The following is a 23,203-nucleotide window of genomic DNA, read 5'->3' as shown; positions in this document are numbered from 1 at the left end:
AAGAATTTTTTTGTTGTTGTTTTTACAGTTTTTGTGACCGGATTGACATATTAGAAGAAGATGAATTAAGTGCAGTCTATTCACAAATTAAAGGTTTTATCCAGTTAAAATTGTGTAGTCATTAAACTTGCCTTTGCACTGCAACAAGTTTTCAAAAAACATCCAAAGTTAAAATTCTGCACTTCTTTTAGGCTGTTTAACTAATAGTTTGTGCGTTTCAGGTATCACACTGGGCGAGGACGGTACCCTGATCATTGAGAGGGTCAAGAAAGATGATGAGGGTCTGTACGAGTGTATAGCCAGCAACACCGAGGGTGTCCTGAAAACAAGCGCTGTGGTTACTGTGTTTGGTGAGTCAGTCATGGAATATTAACAATTAAACATAAAGAATTTTCCAAACAATCTAACCTGCTATGTTTACAGCACTGGATTGTCAGCATAAAATGAAACTTGCAGATCAAAATAAGAGCATTACTCATCAGGGGAGTCAAGCATTTTCTGCATGCCCTGTCAAAACATCTCTGAGACCCTCTTGGCCTCTTGTTTTCTTGTCATCACTACAAATAGCTCTGGTCAGACTTTAGTGAGAGAACTCTCCCCTGACAGAAAATCTGTGGCTGCGAGGAATGCCAAATGAATTCCTTCTTGAGTTTTATGATCATAGCTTTGGCTTGGAGCCATCATGTAGAGGACACAACCCTTGTAAAGTGTTAAGAGGGCCACTAATGAGTTGAAAATGATTGACTGCTACAACCACCAAGGCACTGGAAACACGTAGTAGATAATTGGAGTAGAAGGTCATTAGAAAATGTAAAAAGTGGGCCATCATGCAAGTCAATCCATCCATGTCTGTATACATATATATATATATATATATATATATATATATATATATATATATATATATATATATATATATATTTCAGCTACATGCGTGCACTGCCATGACTGTTTAGTCAAGGATGGCTTGAAATAAGAGCCGGAAAAATTTTGTGTAGATTTAAGAGACGTGAGTCTATAGTGTGGACACGGATGGTTAGAAAAGCCGTGTTTAGATGAAAACACTACAGGAAAAAAGTGTGGTATGCATTCTCCAAGCAAACCACAAATGCTAAGCGTGTTTCCACTTCCTTTTTATATACAATCCCTGAAAGAGAAGTTGGGAAGAAACAAATAAACAAGAGTGAAAGAGGTTGAGATGATATAAAGGTTTTAGTCAAAAGCCGTTGTTCTTTATTTGGTAATTTGTTACAGATTGTTTCCTTTTGGTCATAAATCACCAGACCCTGCCAATATGATATGACGCATGTGAGATTACAAGAAGGCCACAGTTTCACTTTTGCAAAAGAGGTCTGGTATTTGACAACAATTCTTCTCTTTCCAGGTGATGAGGCGAAGCCAAATATTGAGGTCATAATTTTGGTGTGTACGGGAGCTGCAGCAACGTTCCTCTGGATCATGCTTATTCTTTTCATTCGCAAGCTAAGGAAGGTAAAGGACTACATTATGCTTTTTCTTACAAGCAGAGTGAATCACTCCACAAAGTCAGGGGAGTGGCATTGCACTTGTGGTATTTACACTTCCTCCTTTGTGTTCTTGAAGGCAGCTATTTTGGAAATGACTGACTTATGTGCGTTGTAAATGCTTTTTAAGTGAAAAATCCTTTTAGCTGGTATTGATGATTTTTCTTTGTCATGATCATTGGGAAATAGTGACCTTTTATCTTAGATAAAAGAAATATTTAGAACATATTGTACTTGACTAAAGAAAAAAGACTAGAGCAAGAATTTGTATTATTTACTACTTATTTGCCACTTAAAACCTAAAACATAACGGTAATGATAACATTAATTTTTCAGCAACCAGCACATTATAAGATGGGTCCATCTATCATCATTGATCCCGATGAGTATCCCCTCGAGGAGCAGAATGATTTGCTTCAGTATGACGGCAGCAAGTGGGAGTTTCCTCGTGATCGCCTACAACTAGGTGAGCAATGCTTAGTGTCATCAGTGTTTTGAAAGAAGTTTCATTATTAAATATGCACCATCTGGACACTTCATTAGGTATAACTTGCTAGTGCTAGGTTGGACCCCTTTCCTCTCCATACATGCCTTAATTCTTTGGTTCATATTGACATTTTGGCATCACACAGTTGCTGCAGATTTGTCGGATGCTCTAGTGGCACTGTTGTTATCAGCTCTGTGGGCCTGAGATCTGGTGATGGTGGTCTGACTATTCCCATCTGATCTCCGACATCAGCAAGGCATTTTCTCCCAGAGAACTGCTGCTCACTGGATATTTTCTATTTGTCAGACTATTCTCCATAAACCCTAGAGATAAAATCCCAGTAAATCAGCAGTTTCTGAAATATCCATCTGAGACCAACAACCACGCCACATTCAGAATCGCTTAAATCCCCTTTCTTCCTCATTCTGTTGCAGAGTTATGAACTTCTGCCGGTCATCTTGACCATGTCTAGATGCCTAAATGCACTGAGTTGCTGCCACGTGATTGACTGATTAGATACTTGTATTAACGAGTAATTAAATTTGTACCTAACAAAGAGTCCAGTAAGTGTAGATACAGCAGATCATAATAAAGCAGCAAATTTACACATAGCCCGACACCTCAGGATTTTTGAATATGTTGTTTTGCTTTCTGGAAGTTTTATGTATGCAGGTTTGGGGCCAAACTGGAAATCTTCCACAGTCTACTCATCAAAATGACATTTAAACAAAGACAGAGCATCAGTATTAAGTCTCAGTTAAACATCACTGTTTGTGTAACGTCTTTCCTTTAAGATTTTAGATTGAATTTTAATGATGACAAAAATGTATATAAAGGTTATCAGTTAGTATTAAATCATAGACAGAGCTACATAAGGTACACTGAATAGGTGTAACCCCTCTCTGCAGCTGGTATGTAGGGTTATCAGTGAACTTGGCTATCATCCGGTCTCAAGTGAACCACAAATCCTCACAGAAAAACTGTCTGGTGATCAGAGCTCCAGCAGGTTGTTTTAATTATAGAGCCTGACAGAAAGTTCTAATGCCTTTCCACTTATCAAAAACCTTCTTCCTTTGCCAGGCAAAACACTCGGCCATGGAGCTTTTGGAAAAGTGGTCGAGGCTTCTGCTTTTGGGATCGACAAGCTCTCAACCTGCAAGACTGTTGCAGTCAAAATGCTGAAAGGTAGGATGTCCAAGAACTTCACTGACCTTTTATGTTGTGCACATTCTTACATAATTTGGCCAATCTACCAATAGTGGTGCAATGCTCGTAGTACTTGCACAGGCCGGCAGTAAAGTCATCGTTTAATGTGCAGCAGATGAATGTTGAATATCTGTCACTTCTGCATAAGATTTATTTCACATGCATTACACAGACTCATAAACTACATCACCATACACACAGTTAATGTTTGCATGGTGTTATAGCTCAAAGCAAAAAAAACATCCAATGCCGGTTTCTTGCAAAGTGCATGTAGAGATAAAACCTCTCATGCTGACGGGAATTAGGAATTGGATTTGATCAGAAGTGTCCAAGTTATTTGTGTGAAAAAAAATTTTAAGTATAAGAGACAAGCCCAACATGAGCAATAAAAATATGCTCATGTGTTTATTTGACACATTTTAGAGAGTCAAACATTTGGAAATCCTCTTGTGTTCAGTCTTTATTTGAAGCATTTACAATCTCATTCTGACATCTTTCCAAATGTTCACTGTAAATATTCAAAATGAAAACAGGAAGCTAAACAGTTTTGGCTGTTATTGCAAAGCTATTTCATTCACCGCAGCAAATGCATGAATGGCACATGTAATTCCCTAAAATTCTTTCTTTTTGGCAATGCTATAGAAGCAATTTGCAGACCTATCAGTAAGTAGAGATTTGGGGAAGATGTGTTTGCAAGAAGGAAAAAATAGGACCACTGGGTAGATGTTTTGCTCTTTCTTATCATTAATCACTACTCTTCATAAATCACAGGTTCGCTGAAATGAACTAATGCTCTGGCTGTTGTTTGTCATAGGTCAAAGTTAATGGAAAGCAGCAGGTTTTCTCAGATTGGCCATGATTTAGTCAGAGACTCTGGCTGCTTTGGTTTTGTGGTTGGTCATTGAAAAAAAGCATGGTCTAAATCTTGATTCTCATAATTCAATGTATAAACTTCTCAAACTCAGGAGTGTAATGTGAACACTTCCCCTCTTATCTCTGTAATTATTTTGGTATTTATCTTTCAAGAGGTCATCCAACAAAAGCTGTTTGATATAACTGGGCCTAAAAAACCCTCCACATAGCTTTCTCTCTTATTTCAATACTTAAATTGAATTAAATTAAATTGCTCCTGTAATCCCAGTTTTTTAGCCTTTTCTCCATAGTAAAAAACTGTGAACATAAACTTTCTGCTTGCAATGTATTGTGCAAAACAATGCAGTTAATAAAAATCTATGTAATATTTCTGTATACCACATTAGATTTCAGAGTAGTCTTGGGTCTCAGAAATTAAAAAGTAAAATAGATTTCACTGTTAATATATAAATACAGATAATAAGTTGAATGCACTTAAAAAAAAAACTCTCCACTCTCTGTTTTAGTTAAAAAACATGTGTATGCTTACTTGTTTTTCACATGAATTTAGTCAAGCTGGAAGTTTCTCAAATTAAAGGGCTTATGAGACCATTTACTTTGGATGTTGAAGCAGCAGCTGATGTTTACACTCGTTACAGGAGGCGCTACGTCAAACGAGCGAAAGGCTCTGATGTCAGAGTTAAAGATCCTGATCCACATTGGCCATCACCTCAATGTGGTTAACCTGCTGGGAGCCTGCACGAAACCTGGCGGTGAGCATTATTACTGTGATTATAAAATATATAGAAGCATTGTCTTTTTAAAGGATACTAAAATACTGCCAGTTTCGTTAGGTTTAGGATTAAGTTGGCATCTGTTTTTGACCCTTGTTTTTATTCCCGTAAATAATAATCAGAGGAATGATTCCATCTTTAACAGGACCGTTGATGATGATAGTGGAGTTCTGCAAATATGGAAATTTGTCCAACTATTTGAGGGGCAAGAGAGACGACTTTCTCGTCTACAAAGTGAGTCTCCATCTGTACAATATCGTCATTTTTGTACAGAGAGTAACTGTTTTTACAACGCTCTTGGAATGTCTCCTATTTTGTAAAGATAAATTCATTGTACCTTAATGCAGTGTGATTATATTCCACAAAAATCTGATGCGTGTAAAACGTATAATTGAATTTCCTATTTATAATGAAACCTGTGTGTCGATCAGAGCCCGGATGGTAAGGTGGTTTCATCCGGATTGGGCTGCGAACTCAGCGAGCTGATGAAGCGCCGCTTGGAGAGCGTGGCCAGCACCGGAAGCTCCGCGAGCTCTGGTTTTATCGAAGATAAGAGCTACTGTGACTCAGAGGAAGAGGAAGAAGGTAAAAGCCAAGCACGTCTTGCTTCCCTTCAACCCCCGCACTCCTCTCTCCTCCCCACTTGTCCCTCCTGCTGTCCCCCCTTCTTCTCCCCCTCCTCCTCTCCCCTCTGCTCCACCCCTTCTGCCCAGGAATGAAAGCTCCCTTCAGATTGTTTTTCAGTCTGAGTCTGATGGGACATTTCCTCCTCCTGTTCAGCAGTACAATCAGTGCAGCAGGAGCGACTGTCACCCCACTGAGTCTGGGGAGGCGTCTGTTTATTTCCTCTCCTGACCCCAACTATTGCACAGCTCTCTGCCTTGAGCTCGGCACGTCAGCCTTGTTGTTTCTAATGTGTTATTTTGGGTTTGATTAGCTGTTTACTCAGGTGGAAGTGGAAGAGCTCCTTGTGAGTTCCTCTTGCAGCATGCTGCGTCCATAACTACATGTTTCACCTGACATCTGAAAAATTGGAGGGCTTGTAATATTTTTTTTCTATCACTCGTCTATAAAGAATGTTTCAAAGACAGAGTGTGGAGGAGACATGTATGTGTCAGGATGGATTCTTAAGATGGCGTGTTGTAGTCCAGGGCCTTTGCAGTTTCTCCCTTGAGAGACGTTAGTGCTTCATCTTATCTGATTTATTTGACAGGTGTGGAGGGCTGCTGATAACATTTCAAAACACTAAGAAGAGGAATAGGATTGTCTTAAAGTTGAAGGCCAGAATGAATAATCACTCTGACTGCGACTTGTTGTTTTCTTTCACAGAACCTGAAGATTTATATAAGAGAGTTCTGACACTGGAAGATTTAATTTGCTACAGTTTCCAAGTTGCAAAAGGCATGGAGTTCTTGGCTTCACGAAAGGTATTTTCTCCCTCACAACAGAAGTCAATGCATTTCATTGTTAACTTAACTGTTTTATTTTTAAGCGTGCCCACTGATGTTTAAAGGATGTACGTGTAGAACTCGTTTATTTTTCAGCTCATTCATAGTTTTGGAGAACAGGATGACACTGATTAGAGAATGAAGCCATTGTTATAAATAATCTACAGCAGGAGTCTGTATATAGAAAAAATAATTTCCTATTGTAATATCACTGATGGCTTGACCATGTGTTTCCCCAAATGCAGCGTAGCAGTGAATTCAAACTTGCAGTGTGCAGAAAACACAGTTTTGCAGTAAAGATCTCACTATGTTTTTTGCCGTTTTTTAAAATAGTGCATTCATCGTGATCTGGCTGCACGTAATATCCTGCTTTCTGAGAATAATGTTGTGAAGATCTGTGATTTTGGACTCGCAAGGGATGTCTACAAGGACCCAGATTACGTGCGCAAAGGAGATGTAAGTTTATTAGGTTATTAGTATCATTATTAGACCACACCAAAACAGTGAACTAGAGCTACTACTGAGAACTACTGAGAAATAAGAAGACTTGATACATTCAGCAGTTTTTTTAAATGTGTGTTTATGCTCCCTAGTTTTCCCAGTGATGTAATAGTGTGGTGTAAGCAGTGTTCACATTAATTTTGGCGATATCCACAGATGATAGAAGGTAGTATATGATCTTTTTTCTAAATACTTGTGCACAGGCTAGACTGCCGCTTAAGTGGATGGCACCTGAGGCCATTTTTGACAAGATCTACACAACTCAGAGTGATGTTTGGTCCTTCGGTGTTCTCATGTGGGAGATCTTCTCTCTGGGTAAGTGTCACGAGTCTCTTACACAGGCATGATAGCTGTTTTACAGTACAACAAAACCAAACCCAAAGCTTCTTTGTGGGAGAGACTGTTACAAATGATCATTTTTAAACTCAAAATGAAACTGTGAAGAGGAATTTGTATTTTGACGACTTGCAAATGACAGATCACAGTTGGTGGTTCTGAGTAATGCGTGAGTTGCATAAAACTTCTCTCTGGAAACATAAGTCACCAGATATGCTTAAAGTCAACCTATTATATTAAACATGGCCAGAGTTTAAAATTATAAATTCATATGTACATTTAATCCCTGTAAACCTAAATCTTGGGCTTCAGAATGCTCTAAATGCTCAGTTTCAGATAAAAGTTGATTTACAGGGAGGTTAGCCTTGAAGAAAGTAGAGCTTAAAAAAACATGTTGGAGATAGTGGATGAACTGAGTGACTGCACCTAGGCGCCGGCATAGGATAAGTAAAGATTTTCTTGAACTCTGAATCCTGCAAAGTTACCCGAGTGCAGTCCAAGGGCAAAAGTATTTAGACAGAATTAGTACAAAAGGTCAACTTTAGGCAAAAAATCTACAAACAAGGTAAAATGGATTTGACTGGATGCCAGACAGGTTTTAAATGGGCCTGACAACGAGTGTCTTGATGGGTTAGATTTTAAGCAAGAGGTGCAACCTAACCTAAGGCCTAATTGATATGTACTCAAACTGTATTTTATTTAGTCAAAACCAAAAAGATATTTATTGGTCACTAGCAAAAACATTTCAAAGGCAAACACAACGAAGATAAATATCAGGAACAAGTTGAATTCAGCATTTAAACAGTATTGAAGTGTTGGCAGTATTTATAGCTGCATGTCATTGTTCGCAACATTTTATGAAACTTATAGCTAAAAGAAATAGATTTAAAAGGCTATTTTTAAATTAACGGTTATTGATAAATACTCTGTGAAACTGGGTTATTATTTCTATTTCACATTTACACTTTATGTATTTAATTTAGTCTCGTCATCCTCACATATTCAGGGCTGGCAGGCCAATAAAGCATTCGCCTCTGTTATAAGTCAAAACTGTATATGAGCAGTCCTGCACATACACATGGATGGATGGATGGATGGACGTTTAGCATGATGTTCATCTTGATAATGGACTTGATTAGTGCCCCTAGCTTTTACAGTCTCACCAGATGTCCTGGGTAATAGCTGTCTTCTTCCACTGTGTAATTGTGCCTTTGGGACAAAGGCGCCTGGACTTGCATTGCCAGCCTGGACTTGCATTACAGTTTTCCTGGCACTCATGCAAAAAACAATCAGGGCCTGTGAATATTATTACAAGCATGGGACATTAAAACAAGTGAGCGCCCCTTATTCAAGCAGTCTGTTTCAACCCAGCTGGCAACATAAACTCACAGTAACCAAGCAGCCAGATCAGTGTAAAGTGTGCCCCTGCTGTGAGACCACTCCAGCCTTTAAGGCAGCGTTGTGCGTTGGTCCGTGATTGCATGAGGAACCTAGCACAGAACTAAGAACACATTTTGATGCCAAGACAACATGAGATATTATTTGCATGTTATATATATGTCCAACAGTCACCACAGATGCAGGGAAAGTTTTTTCAAATGTGCTGTTCATGAATTATCATTTGGTGTCATCAGCCACTTCCACTGAAAGAAAAGTGTGTGAAATTGTATATTTTTATCTTTTCAGTGGAAAGCATGCCGATGTCACAATGACACAGTTTTCTTCCCTTTATTTATTTTTGTCTTTCTTACTCTTCCTCTCTCAGCACCTTATCGCCACACTTTCCATTAAAGAAACACTCGCACATCTGGGTAGTGTTAGCTGAGCCTTACAAAAATAAATCAAGAAACAGGGACACAAAATGAGCAACAACAAAAAAAAAGTCAGAGAAATAGATCTTTGCAATAGTGCAACTTGATGTCTGGGGGTTAAATTTGACAAATTGGAGCTCTACAGTATACTCTCTGGGTATTTTATGAACCAAAAGTTTGTCAGTTCAGTTTTCTGAGTTCATGTATCCAGATTGTTAGTACAGTATTGATGCCAAACAATGTACTAGGTCTCTCATACTACAGGGTGGGCCATTTATATGGATACACCGTAATAAAATGGGAATGGTTGGTGATATTAAAGTCCTGTTTGTGGCACATTAGTATATGTGAGGGGGCAAACTCCTCAAGATGGGTGGTGACCAGAAGTCGGCCATCTTGGATACAACTTTTGTTTTTTCAATAGGAAAAGGGCCATGTGACACAATCCAACACAATGGGCAGCACATTGAACACATTTTATAAGTGGTCAGAAACTTGTAAATAACTCATGAAAGAATAAAGTTACGTTGAAACCAAGCACACCATTGTTTTTCTTGTGACATTACCAATAAGTTTGATGTGTCACATGGCCCTCTTCCTATTGAAAAAACAAAAGTTGTATCCAAGATGGCCGACTTCTAAATGGCCACCATGGTCACCACCCATCTTGAGGAGTTTGCCCCCTCACATATACTAATGTGCCACAAACAGGACTTTAATATCACCAACCGTTCCCATTTTATTACGGTGTATCCATATAAATGGCCCACCCTGTAGATTAGACCGATAAATGCTGATTAAAATTTTAAAGAATATAAAAATACCAAAGTATACTTTTTTCATAATAAAACAAAATAAATATAACTTAGAAGGCAAGAGCAGTTTACAGTATGATATAATGAAATGGATATTTTATTAAAAACTTTGCACATTAACGATACGTATTACACATGAATCAAATGTGAAATTCCTTCTATTTTACTTTGTAAATACTATCAATCATGTACACTAAAAATATTTAGGTTAAAATTGTGCCTTGTGCATTAAAATGACATAGTGGATTAGTGGATCCATTTAAGTCCACGTTCAGGTTCTTACTTTGTTTACACACAAACCCACACGTCAGGAAACACTGAATGGACATGAGCCGCATCTAGAAATATGATCCGTGTGAACGGTGACAGCTGGAGCTGACGTTGTGTATTTTACTTTCTGTGCAAAGCCGAATCTGTCGCTCTGTGTAAATCTGGGGAGCTGCAAAGATGATTCATTGTATTATTCACTGGGATTGGAGCAAAGAAAAATATTACTTGATAATTCAGAAAATAGTCATTACTACCCTAAACCAGCAGACTGGGAATCTGATATCCATTAGTACTCCATTAGTATTTCATGCTATGTTTTCATAGTAAACCAAGCATTAGAATTTTATACCCAACATTATAGTTCAAATGTAAATAAAATGTCCCATTTGGTTGGTGAGTGATGCATTAGACAGTTTAACGAGTCTAAAAACATTAGGGTTTGGCTGTATATCATTTTTAGCCAGAAGTCATTTATATTTCATTTAAATTGGTTTGAACACAGTTCTTATTACACTATCCAAATCTGAGAGAGATTTTTATGTGACAGAGCAAAGACCAGTAATTTATCTGTTTGGCTTGTGTTCACTTGAGTTATGTTAATATTGTGTCACTGCATATTATTTTTAATGTTTCAATTAAAATAAGAAGTAGAATAAACTATTTTAGGTTTTCTTTTTCTTTAAATAATAAATGTAGATGTTTCATACTTTAATTAATCCAAAGGGGTGATTTTCTCACATATAAAATTCAGATGTAGTTATTTAATTGAACTGTGTTTGCGCCTTTTTGTAAATAACAAATAACAAACCACATTATCTGTCTGTCAGGTGCCTCCCCATACCCGGGCGTCCAGATCGATGAAGAATTTTGCTGCAGACTCAAAGAGGGAACCAGGATGAGAGCGCCAGAATATGCTTCCTCTGAAATGTAAGAATTCCTCATAGCGATACTTCAGGGTATCATCTTTCTTGAAAAAAAACAGGGGGTGTTTCTACCAAACGGGAGGAAACAGTGAAGCAGGCAGTGTTCCTAAGAAATAACTTGAACTAAAGTGCTGAATATTGGTCTTATCCTGTAGGTCTGATTGGAAAATCCAAGACTGATTTCATGAAACAAAAATACACCATATAGTTTGAAGGTGTGTTTATGTCTCAGGCAGTAACCTCCACATTACCGGCCATATGTTCTCCTTTCAAAGAAAATAAGCCCTCTCATATCAGTCTGCAGCTAAGAGGAGGTCTTGTTCCCTTCTCCCTCTTTGCACTGCATCAGCAGGTCAGGGGTGCTGGATAAAAATTCTGCTCTCGGAGTTGCAGGAGGAAATATTAGCTGGTGATTCACTACAGCGGCATGCTTGGAGCTGTGAAGCGTTTTCTGACTGATAGCGGTGCAGAGGAAATTTAGCACTTAATTCAAATGCCTACTTTGGAGGCCTGACAAGGAGGGGGTTTTTTTTATTCTTTTTAGAAAGGATTGGAGGATTCAGATAGACATAAATATGTGCAGGAGAACACAGAACCCCCTCTTTGGTGTCAGTTCTGTCAGTTCGTAAAGCAGCAAGTGAAACTTTTTTTTGTGATACGCCTCGTGTAGTCGGTCTGCAACTGATCCAAACCCTGCAGAGCTCTGCAGCTCTCGCTGAACACGTGTGCATATGTTGTGTCTGGATTTCATTTAACACGCCTCACTTAGTTAAAATTCACAAGTTGCATTTGTTTTGAAAGAATAATGCTGCACGTCCGCTTAGTAATGATATGCTATCAAAAGCTTCAGAATGTTGCCAAGTAAAGGTAACTGGATTAATCTATCAGCTCTGCCTGGCCATGATTGGAAACGATTCACTCAATCTAATCCAGACCGTAGATTTCAGTTAGGGCACATGATCTGTAGATGCAGGCCTACTGGTGCCAAAAATCCCTCATATTTTCCATCTCAGTTCAGTTAGCTCATTGTCTACAATACTGTAGGGTTGTCAAATTACACATTTTGCATTTTTATGGCTGTGGGGCCTGCATCTAATTTAAAGTTAAGATAAAACCAGTTAATATCACTTTAAATGAAATGCACAGCAATTCACGCAGAGTCATTGGGGTGAATTATGGTGATCCCCGTGAGATTTTTACAGTTGATCTCTAATCCCAGGTTATGACACCTTGACCTTCGTCCCAAACTCAGAATATAAGAATGATTAAAACCACATGAGGTTTCAGGGAGCGCCATTTAATTTGTGTTCTCACAGCCCTGCTTCATCAGGAATGTTGTCTCCCGCCTGCTAATAAGATCCCCCGTCCTGATGCATTGCGGAAGAATTTACACAGAGTGGGAGCACAATAAATAGGATGCTCATTTCCCATCCTACTGCATTTGCCCAACCGGATGAAATAGTTCACTTCTTCAGAATATTTCCCCCTCAGAAACACCAGACTCCCTCAAGACCTCTAAACATGTGGGCCCATGCTATTTATTCTCATTACGGACCAGCCAGGAAATGTGGTTTAAATTGTGCAGTCATACAATGTGTCTACTTCCTCCTCAATGATATGGATGAGGGCTGTGATCATGCTCCCTACATCCTGTCACTGTTAAGAGGGCTAGCACCTGGTAGAGTGCACTCTGTATTAATCAAGGTGGGAATCCCAGTATCTCTGCTTCTTTGAGCCGGTCCAGGATGAGAGGATATTGGGTTGATATACCAACAGACCAACTGCTTTTCCAACTCCTAAGACCTGAGATTGACTAAATATAATGCCAAAATGTAATAACAATGGCTATGTTTACATAAAACTTAAGAATTCTGGAGGGAATGTGGTAGCTGCTGTAGCTGAAAGCAGAAAAGGGTCTGCCATTGATTGATCCCAATCAGTAGCGTGCTGTGAATATAATTTAAACAGGAGCTGAGGTGCTCTGTTTCAAAATTCCTTCACGAAATGTAGCTGGACATTGCAATGGAAAATCACATTAAAGCTCTGAGTTTTCCCACATGGGCAGAGAGGTTGACAGCTTTTCAGAGACCTGAGCGAGGCTGTGTGTTCTTACTGTTTTTCACACCCAAAACCAGAACAGAGACTGATACAGTCCCAGAGGCTCGAGATTTACTGACAATACAGAAGCGTATGTGTGGCAGTTGGTTTAGAGGTGGACCACATGTGGTTGCTCAGTGAAAAGAGGTTTGTTTATAAGTGGTGAAAGAGACAAAGAACCACGACTCTGGAGGTCAATGTTTTTCTTCCTGAAGGTGCTACATTTTACAATACGTCAACCCAAATATACCGAATGTTGTTCTTGGCTTTGACATTAAGTGTATCCATCCAGTATTTATCTTTGCTCTTTCCTCACAGATATCAGACCATGCTGGACTGCTGGCAGGGTGAGCCACAGCAGAGGCCGACCTTCACTGAGCTGGTGGAAAGGCTGGGAGACTTGCTTCAGGCTAGTGTGCAACAGGTATGATGGGAAAAACTTAACCAATTAAACACTACAAATTATAGAGTTCACGTTTCACTGTTTAAACACCAGACTGTTCGGATCTGCCATCAGGCTTGGGCGTGAACTGAAACAGCGAGTTTATGAGGATAAACCAGAGATTTATTGAAGTGTTTTTACTGAGAAGTGCGGATATATTTCAAATTTAAATCCCCACATCAGGGAGGATTTCTGACCATGTTGCGGTTTTATACAAGAGCAGTTTTACCATTATTAGTTGCCAGATTTACAGGATGAGTCACAAGCACTGATGGTGATTAACAGGGGAAAAAAACAAAAGTTGAAGTGCTCGCTGTAACTGAGAAGGGAAACAACAGTCAGCACAAACACTTGGCTCTCCTTGAAATGGCACCATCGGTTATGTAGAGGAACAACACTTCAAAACACGTGGGAAAAAAACAATGTATTTGTTAGTGTGACGCATGATAACATTGTCTGGTGTCAAATGACACAGATTGTAGATTTTATACAGCTGTTACAAAGCTGAACAGCTCTTTGTTATGACTGGGTCAACAAAGACAAGAACAAGTTGTAATGTTTCGTTTTTTGGGAAAAAATTTTTACACCGAAATGAGATGAAACACACCTGACAGAGTCCAGAAAACCTTTTTACTTGCAGATATTTTGACTTGACAGAACAGTGGCTATGCTTGCATTAACATTGCCTTCACTCTGTTAAAGCACCAGGGGGAAATTAGCATGAGGCTAACGGTCTGTGGCTGATCTACTGACAATGCATAATTTACCAACAAAGACAATTTGTTTGGATAATAACCAGCTTATTACCAAGAGAACACAAAACATTATTTACCAATAGAGCCTGAATTGTATTATTAAAGTTATTGTTACTATCCATTGTGCATAAATATGAAAAAGCAATTTTTTCCCCATTTCTATGTGATGTTGCAGCTTTTTAATTAAAATCAGCGCTGTGCACACAAGTATACTGGCAGGTATGTAAGAGATGTGACACATAGAGAAATCAAGTTTTCATTGTGACTTAAAAACCTGAAGCACTGCAAAACTGCTCATCCCACTGTAAAAAGTAATTTTACTCAGTTGACACCACACTGCTTTAAATCCCAACAGTAGCTTCATAATGCCAAAAGAAGGCTTTGCACTGCCACAGACCATTAGTAAATCAGGCCAAAAGTGTCCCATTAGAGCGTGATTGGCGCTGAAACTGAAGCAGCTAAGTGAAATTTTACACCTGAGTTCCCGTGCTGCTAAAAAGGCTTGGAAGACTAAATTGCACTCGCTCTTAATAAAGTCGCTTTCTATGGATTGCATGCCTGCATGTGTCAAAAAGACTAAAACCAGAGTGGATCCATGCAGACTCTGATGAAGGCAGTCTGCTCTCCTGCCGTGTGCGTTAAGTGCACTTGAAGGCTGTTTGTCTTCTTAACCTACGTTTAAAACTGACGTTTAAAACAAAAGGCCTAATTTTTTGATGGAAGAGTAGCACCGACTGAAGCTGATGAATGTATATTTAAGAAAGACGATTGCTTAATATCAGCTGTCAATGTGGATAGAAAACTGGTTAAAACCTGAACAAAACTGGATCACTTACAGTCATCAGGAACCACAAGGCATCTTTCTTTCACAGAAGTAAACAGGCCTTTTTCCATAATGTACATTACTGCAGACAGATAGCTACAAAGAGGAATTACATTTCACTTCTTTGGAGGACTGTAGATTGTCCAGTTAAGTAATAAGAGACACAGATGAGGCCACATATCACATCACATCAAATGAAAACTGTTGCATTACAAATGAGTCTGTGAACGTTACCTTCATGAGAAACAGAACAGAAAGAACAGACTTTCATTACTAAAGCTTGTGTAACAAGAAGCTCGGTCATGAACTCTCCTGCTACTTGTTCCAGCTTCATGAATATGGTTATGGATTTTGGAGCCATGAGCCTGGTTTCTTTGGCAGCTCACCACAACCTATGGAAGTGTGTGTTTGTACAGAGCGCATAGCATCAATCATAAACCTTCTTGTTTCGTTGATTTAGGAGGGTAAGCACTACATACCCATCAACACAGCCTTGCTGGCAAAGGTGGGAGACCAGACTGTTGCAGTATCGTCAGAGGAGACACGGCCAACCTCCCACCGCGACTCAGGGAGCAACTGGTAAGAAGATGGAGTATTTTTCATGGACTAGTTTTCATAAATCACACTAAAGTACTCACGGACACATGTGCTTTCCTCCCTGCTATGCTACTGACAATACACAAGCACTGGCACTGGTGCTGTAAAGAGTTTAATTGACCCCTACAGGTCAAATTTGCAGGAGTTGCCATGAAATTTTGTGCAGATTTAAATCTACTTTAATCTTGCACATGAAAAATAACATATACTTCACCCTCCACCCAACACTACACCTGCACCAGTATTATTATAATATATCATAAAACAAAAAAACTAACACTAAAATAATCAAATATAAACAAAATAAGCAATCAAGAAGCTGAGCATAATCTAAATTTTAAATGAAAACTTAATAAATCCTAAACTATTAATGCCCTAGTACAGAAATTGGTGGACTAATCCTTTTACTTTTGAGATTTCTCTTTATTTTCTTTCTATTTTTATATGAATTTTTAACTTGAAGATGCCCCGCTGTTGCTATTCTCTGAATTATTGAGGTTTAGTAGCAATGCAAACAGATAAACACTCACTTGTAGCGCATTCATAAGTGATTAAATATCTGATTAAAAACTCCACTTTAAAAGTGTGCAAATCATTATCGCCACAGGCAAAAGATGGAAAAGCCACCTGCAAATCCAAACACAGTGATTTGAGCTGAAGCTCTAAAACTGGAAACCAAATCACAGTGGCTTTGTCCCTCTTTCATTTCCAGTCTGTGACAGACATTTAGGGTCTAAAAATGTTGTTGTTCCCCAGAATTCCCATCTGTCACCCCTGTGAGTTTTAATGTCTTCCATTGAAATTTAGAAGAAACATTAATGCCTCCTTCAGGATTACATGTGATAACTTTCCCTCTCTTATCTACTAATGCAGAACTGTCATCAAGTCAAACTTTATATTTGTCCAATATTCGGTTTTATGAATTACAGCCTCACGGGGCTGCTAGATTGGCTGCAGTCTCTTAGTCTTCTTGGCTGAAGTCTGTTGCACTCCCCTGTGAACTTGTTAAGACATTCAAAGGAAATCCATCACCTTGTCTTACGTACATGTAAACCAATCCTCAGACTGTACAGGCAAACAGCGCAGAGTCTGTTTTGTGAAGGAAATACCTCAATCGTTTTTTTAACTGAAAAATATCTAAAACAATTATTGTTCCCATAACGTTCAGACTAAACTCAACCAGGAGAACGTTTAGGTCCAACCTGAGGACAATGAGAGACCCGAGTGGCATGTGATAAGAAATACACAGACGTCAGCTCGATGGTCTGCGAGCCTTCAGTGTTGTGGCTCCTGCGAGGTATTTCCTCAGAAACTATAAAGCGAGGCTTCAGGATTTATGTCCACTTAAAATAATATTTGTTGAGCTGTTGGATTTTCTCAAGTCCCCCAAGTGTGTTTTTGGAAGAGGTGCTGAAACACATTAATGACAGCTACCCTTTAAGTTAAATTAAGCTGCTGTTTTAGCCTCTGAGCGTTGAAATGCAAAGCAAACAAGGTGTGTTTTCAAAGTACAATGTCATAGATGCACCACATTGTTGACACAAGTGATTAAGTTCCTCTGGTTTTGTTGCTGAACTTGGCCTTTCAGCTCCAGTGTAATCAAAGGACTCTCTGAACTGAATGTTTAAAGGTGGGTTGGAGTCTTAACCCAAGATTTGTTTTTGTTTTTTTCTTCCAGGAATATTAAGATCCGTCCCGCCAGCGTAAAAACCTTCGATGAGGTTATGATGGAGGACGGAACAAGTGAGAACCACGAGGTAAATTATTAGGGATGAAATTAAACCTGAAACACACACAATATGCACATCATTCAGTACAACTTATCCTTTATCTGATTTCAGCTCCACATTTGACTGTTACATACAGTGACAGCTAAACCTTAATGATATGTTTCAGATTTTTGACTCATAAATCCTCCTCTTACCTACTTTAGCTTCATTTGGTTAGTTATAACAGAGCCAGGTTTCCTGCAGCAGTTAGATGCTATTGCTTTTATTTGCTAAAGTTAGCTGGAATTTGTTATAAGTTATAATAATTAAAATGTAAATGCAATTAAATTAAGTCACATGTTTTAATTTCTATGTACAGCATTGGTTTTAAGTATTCAATCTCTGCTTGTCGATCAATCTTCATTAGGGTCATTCAGACAGCGGGATGGGCCTTTTGTCTGACAACATGAAGACACTAATGCGCTTTGAGTCGTTGGCAGGCCGACCTCTGAGCATCATGGCTCTGGCGTACGTATGCTGCACCCCTCCTCATGCCCCCGCCAGTGACAGATCAGCACACACAAACACACTGTGAGAGACTCAGAGTACCTGCTTGGAAACCTCCCCGCTGTGCAGGAATGTAGACGCTATAACTCTCTTCGGCCTAAGTTTCTTCAGCCTTAAAAAAACAGTAATTGGCCAGTTTTCCCTTTTGTCTGGAGAACCCATGCGTGAGGAATAGGAGCACAAAGGAAAAGTGGTGGGGAAAAAAGCTTGAAGGTGACAATCTGAAGGACTGACCACAAAAGCAGGCCGACGTTTGGCTGTTTTTAAGAGCGAGTACTAAAATCTCTTTGTTTCCAAAGAGTCCTGAATGAGATACCTCCCAGCCTGATTTAAGTTATGACTCATGGCTGTCTGCTACAATCCAACACCAGGCAACAAATACAAATAATCTCAAAGGAGTGACGTAGACAAACTGCAAAATCCAGCTGATCATTTGATGATTTAAAGATGTTGTTCTTCTAAACTGGTGTAAAGACCCGGAGACAATATGTTCTCACTTTAGAGTTTATTCTAGGAAAAACATCTGATATTGCTGAGATTTTCTCATGCAGCTCTCTGCCGGCATCTTAAGGTTTACATGTGAAGCTTATTGACAGGGCTAATTTACAGGGTCACACCTCTGAGCTCAGTAATTACACTGTAAACCTTTTCCTATTATCCTGCACAGTAGCGACTATTAATACTCCTTCAAAGTCCTGTGGCTTACACTCAAGGGGTTTAAAAGAGCAACAGTGGTAAAGTAAACTGTTCTAGAGCAAATCTTTCCAATCTCTCTTAAGCTCAAGCAAAAAGCATCTAAAGTTGTGAAAGCAGCATAAAAGCACTTATAAATTATTAAGAGAGACTGTGTAAAAAAAACGGAGACACTCTTAGCAGAGTTAATGACACTCTGAAGCCCTGTAACCTGTAACTGATTTAGAGCTTGCCAGACTTCGACAAACACCCACTCAGAGTCTCCTCTAGATTTCAAAACCTGAAGTCAAGGAGTCATTGCAGGCCTGCTTGTCCCATCAGGGCCTCGGCATGGTAGGAAAAATGAGTCCAGGCATCCAGAGAATGACTTTTATTTTAAGGGGAGGACTTCCTTGCTGGGCAACCACTCAATCACTGCCACCTTTGAACTCAGGAGGGTTTTACATGGCTCTCCCCCGCTGCAGTGCTTTTGTATAACGGTCCACCTGACACTCACCCAGGCCTCACCATTCCTCCAGCCTCACTTCCCTCTGCTTATGATTGGTGCTGATTATGCAGAGAATGTTGCCTCAGCACAATGTGGTATATTATTAAGAGACACCCCAGCTCATATTCAAGCAACTTTGATTTAAACATGTGAACAGCTGGGAAACAGTCTGCTGATGGCTTTAGCACAGCTTAAAGTGACTTTTATTTCCTTTGGTCCAACTGTACCTCCTCCCTGCACTTGGCACTGCCTAAACAACAACTCTGTACTATTGTTTTCTTTACTTTTGATGTCTAATTTAACAGGTAGTTTATTCATCACCATAAAATTCCAGTACAGGGTTGTCACTTCCCCCCACTGGGCACTGACCCTTTAGCCCTGAGAGAGGAGGTCCGGGAACCCCTAGCAACACCAAAACAATAAGAGGCAATTACTCATATTGTAGTCAAGCAGAAAAGCTCAAGATGATTGATTGCATCATACGTTTGGTTGATGGTAGCTTCACAGGGGGGATTTTTTTTAAAAATCTTAATCAAGGAATATCACAAGAGCCTCCTACTGTGAGAGCAATCAAATGAAGTTGTCATGAGGGAAGGCAACCTTGATATTAAGCACAGAGCGTTTAAGTGCATAGGCTATTGTGTAGCAATCCCCATGCATGGAAACAAATTACAGACCACTTAAACTTGTCTTTAATTAAAAAAATGTAATCTTCTTGCTACTTCCCACTTTTCCAAATTTGCCTGATGAGGTGTCCCATTATTCACTGATATGACTATGTTTTCTGTAAAAGGTCATAAATGTTTGTCACCATTTTCCAAAGCCTAAACCAACCTTCGTAATAGGAAATTTACGGAAAATCTGATTTCGTAAATAGGCAATTAAAACTCATATCGTGGTTAAAAATTTGCGGTTTTAAGGAGCTCCTTAAAACTTCGCCAACAGCGAAGAGAAGATGCTGTTAAGAATACATGCAAGCAAGGAAAGCTTTATTCTTATAGCACATTTTAGTACAGTGCACTGCACAAAGTAAAAGCTACTTTTTTCATTCATGTATGAACACAAATAAGAAGAACCACACCCAATCGTAGAGGTTTAAATTAAATCAGTAACTTTGAGTTGAAAAACACATTTAGAGGTGTAAGTTTATGACGATAAGTATGTGTAACTAACGAGGTATATCTCTGTGTGGCTTCAGGATGAAGGCAGCGAGTAAGAGTAAAGAGTCCATGCTGTGTGACGCAGAGAAGGAGAAATACCAGCCCATCGTCCCCCCTCTGGACTTCAGTCTGGATGACTCGTCTCTAGACGCCAGCCTCGAGTGTCACAGCCCGCCGCCTGACTATAACTCCGTGGTGCGCTACTCCACCCCTCCTGTGTAACCTCCCGTTTTGTCCCTGGAGAATCTGAGAGTGACAACCTCAAGGCCTTTTGCTTTGTCCTCCTCTGTTTTGACTCTTATCTCCGGACCGTTTCTCTAGCAACAGTTGAGTGTGAAATACGAAAGGACGCTCATGAATCAGCTTGACCGTGATTTTTTTTCTTCCAACTTCAAGGAAGGCTATTAACTGGTGACTTCTCTCCAGTTTGAAGGCAACATTAAAGCTGCTGGTCCGGTCCACGTTCACTGTAATATGGTAAACAGCTAAAAACAGGCTCAGGTATTTCTTTGATCTACTGTGAAACAAACCGCAATGATTTCACTTTGAACAAGCTACAGCGTTTAGAGATGAAAAAGCCTTAAAAGAAAAGAGAGAGGACTCCTTAGACCTTTCAAATTCAGACCAAAAAGCTTTTTTTAAAAAAAAAATATATATATATATATATATATAGGTTAACTTTATTGGAAAAAATAAAAACTGTAATTTGTGAAATTGTTTTTGTAATCCGGCTCCGTTGTCTCATACGAAGGTTCGTTTTTGCTCAAAACAAAAAGCAGAGAGTGGAGCGCATTAATTATGAACAGTCTCTTTTGAGGTCATGGCTCCTGTGAGCTCATCAAATATTCAGCTCACCTAACTCAGGTTGACCAAGAGTGATAGAGAAGAAGGGTACTCTGGATCTCTCTTGGGTTTCAGAAAATCACAAGTTAATGGGGGGAAACAGGGTAGAGCTGAGAGTAAGAACAGACAGCTTCAGATTTGACAGTCTGACTATGGACCCATTAAAGTTACTGTATATACAGACTCATCCACCTCCTTTTCCAGCCAGGTATTAAAGAAATGATTTTTCATTTGAAATTAGTCCAGCTAAAAACAAAAAAAGCGTATTTTTCTTCTGTACAGACATAGTTAGAAACATCATAGGAACAGTTTATTCAAGAGACCACTAGTTAAACTAATAGAGTATTTATAGACTGAAGACACTGTCACTTAGTAATCCTGCTCTGTTGTTTATATACATTCATATTTTAAGTTAACCAAAGAATTTTCCAGCTCAGTCTTCCTGATATCACCATGCAATATCCTGGTGTTGAATTCCAGACATTATATGCTGTTTGTGCTGCTGTGTTCACTGATAATAACGCTGAGGGAACCTGCTTCTGCATCTTGTTGCAGTAAAGCTTGTGGTGCGGGCTATCAAAACTCTATGTGTGTGGGAGAGAAAGGTCAGCTCAGTGCGTAACATCACCAATGTTTAAAAGCACATTGAGCTTATTTTTATGTTGTGATACAGCAAACACACCCTGTGGAAATGCCCATTAACCACTGCAGAAACAGTGTTTGTCAGCGAGTAAACTAAAGTGAATATTTTGATCATTTCCTGATGATGTTTTGTTTGTGTAAGAGGAGAGGAAGTAATTATGCACTGATGCTTTATATCAAGTATATGGTTTTGTATTTTAAAGGTGTATTATTAGGAACATATGTTGAGAAACACATGTTTAAAATTATTTTTTTCTTTTTTGTTTAAGTATGAATTAACGCTTCTGTTATTTGTTGCATTATTTCATGCCAGTCTAACATCGTCATTGCCGTTGATAATGGAAATGATTATGTCAAGCTTCATATAAATGGATCCATCATTTTAGCCTCTACTTTAACAGTATTAATTATCACAATATCTGATCAGTTTGGGTAAATGTTGTATTTTATCTAATGTCTTTGGAAAAATCATGACTAATGTTTGCAGCAGCTCAAAGCTCCTTCCGAGCTGCTTCTGTGTTGTAGCTTAACAAGTTATAGTGTTTTAGAAAATTATGTTCCCCAACACTGTTAACTGAGTGTATGAAATGAATAAATAAAGATCTATATATTTATACATTACTTGAGGCTTGGTTCATATTTGCTTGAAATATGTGGAAAAATGAATTATGAATCCCTCCTCTGCACATGTCCAAACTGTCTCAGTCTTGCGTCTCTATCTTTGTCTGAGCTGTCACACTTATATACTCATGTCTAATCCTCTACCTCTTCTCCTTGCAGCTTCACTATCACACTTCACTATGCCTCCCTTTTATTCACACACATGTATTCTGTCTTGCTTCTACTGACTCTTCTCTCCAGATCATTTCCTCACCCTATCATGTGATCTATTGAGATGAAATGACTCAAGATGTGAGTGGGCGTTAAGGAGCCTGGGAAGGGATCTCAAAACTGGATTGTTGGTGGCACACCGTTTCTTTCCCTTCTGCCATAGATGGAACATTTTCTGTCCGGTGTTGCAGGGTCCTGATCCCGCTAAGGTCCAGAATAGGACTTAGGATACTGATTATGTTGTCATTTTACTGAATATAACTTAAAAATTACAAAAACAGTCTGTTTACTTAGCCTGGCAGGGCGAAGGACACTGTCTCAGCTGAACTCTGGACACACATACACATACACACACGGGGCAGATGGAGGGTCGACTGGACCAGCGCAGACATGCTGCAGGACCGGATGTGCTGTCTACACCGGCTCTCTCTTACCTTTACCCCGCCCCTGTTGCTTGTCTTGTGTTTCTGGTGTATTGACAGTCGTGTGCTTTTTGTGCGGGTTTTTTTTTCTGTTCTCAAACTGTTCTCCCATTAGGAGCTCAGTCTGAGTGGAGTTTTTTTCTCCTCCTCTCACCTCATGTTATGTATT

General features: G+C 39.2%; 1 protein-coding gene across 1 annotated transcript in view; it reads left to right on the top strand.

Annotated features, from left to right (window-relative positions):
* The window catches only part of kdrl (kinase insert domain receptor like), a 42,755-nt gene extending 20,353 nt beyond the window's left edge, over positions 1 to 22,402 (top strand). Inside the window, exons 15-30 of the mRNA XM_084949686.1 lie at positions 222 to 350; positions 1,385 to 1,491; positions 1,860 to 1,989; positions 3,091 to 3,195; positions 4,728 to 4,841; positions 5,008 to 5,096; positions 5,294 to 5,447; positions 6,192 to 6,289; positions 6,644 to 6,766; positions 7,015 to 7,126; positions 10,871 to 10,970; positions 13,382 to 13,487; positions 15,544 to 15,662; positions 17,359 to 17,437; positions 17,817 to 17,917; positions 20,335 to 22,402. Of these exons, the coding sequence (XP_084805812.1) occupies positions 222 to 350; positions 1,385 to 1,491; positions 1,860 to 1,989; positions 3,091 to 3,195; positions 4,728 to 4,841; positions 5,008 to 5,096; positions 5,294 to 5,447; positions 6,192 to 6,289; positions 6,644 to 6,766; positions 7,015 to 7,126; positions 10,871 to 10,970; positions 13,382 to 13,487; positions 15,544 to 15,662; positions 17,359 to 17,437; positions 17,817 to 17,917; positions 20,335 to 20,518 (1,850 nt within the window). The 3' untranslated portion in view covers positions 20,519 to 22,402. The remainder of the gene's footprint in view (positions 1 to 221; positions 351 to 1,384; positions 1,492 to 1,859; positions 1,990 to 3,090; positions 3,196 to 4,727; positions 4,842 to 5,007; positions 5,097 to 5,293; positions 5,448 to 6,191; positions 6,290 to 6,643; positions 6,767 to 7,014; positions 7,127 to 10,870; positions 10,971 to 13,381; positions 13,488 to 15,543; positions 15,663 to 17,358; positions 17,438 to 17,816; positions 17,918 to 20,334) is intronic.
* Positions 22,403 to 23,203: the final 801 nt, after the last annotated feature.

The sequence above is a fragment of the Perissodus microlepis genome, chromosome 2 (genome assembly GCF_051167445.1).
Source record: "Perissodus microlepis isolate ML-2025 ecotype Zambia chromosome 2, ASM5116744v1, whole genome shotgun sequence".
NCBI lineage: Eukaryota > Metazoa > Chordata > Actinopteri > Cichliformes > Cichlidae > Perissodus > Perissodus microlepis.
Note: the sequence above shows the minus strand (reverse complement) of the source record. Positions and strands in the feature narration are given on the sequence as shown.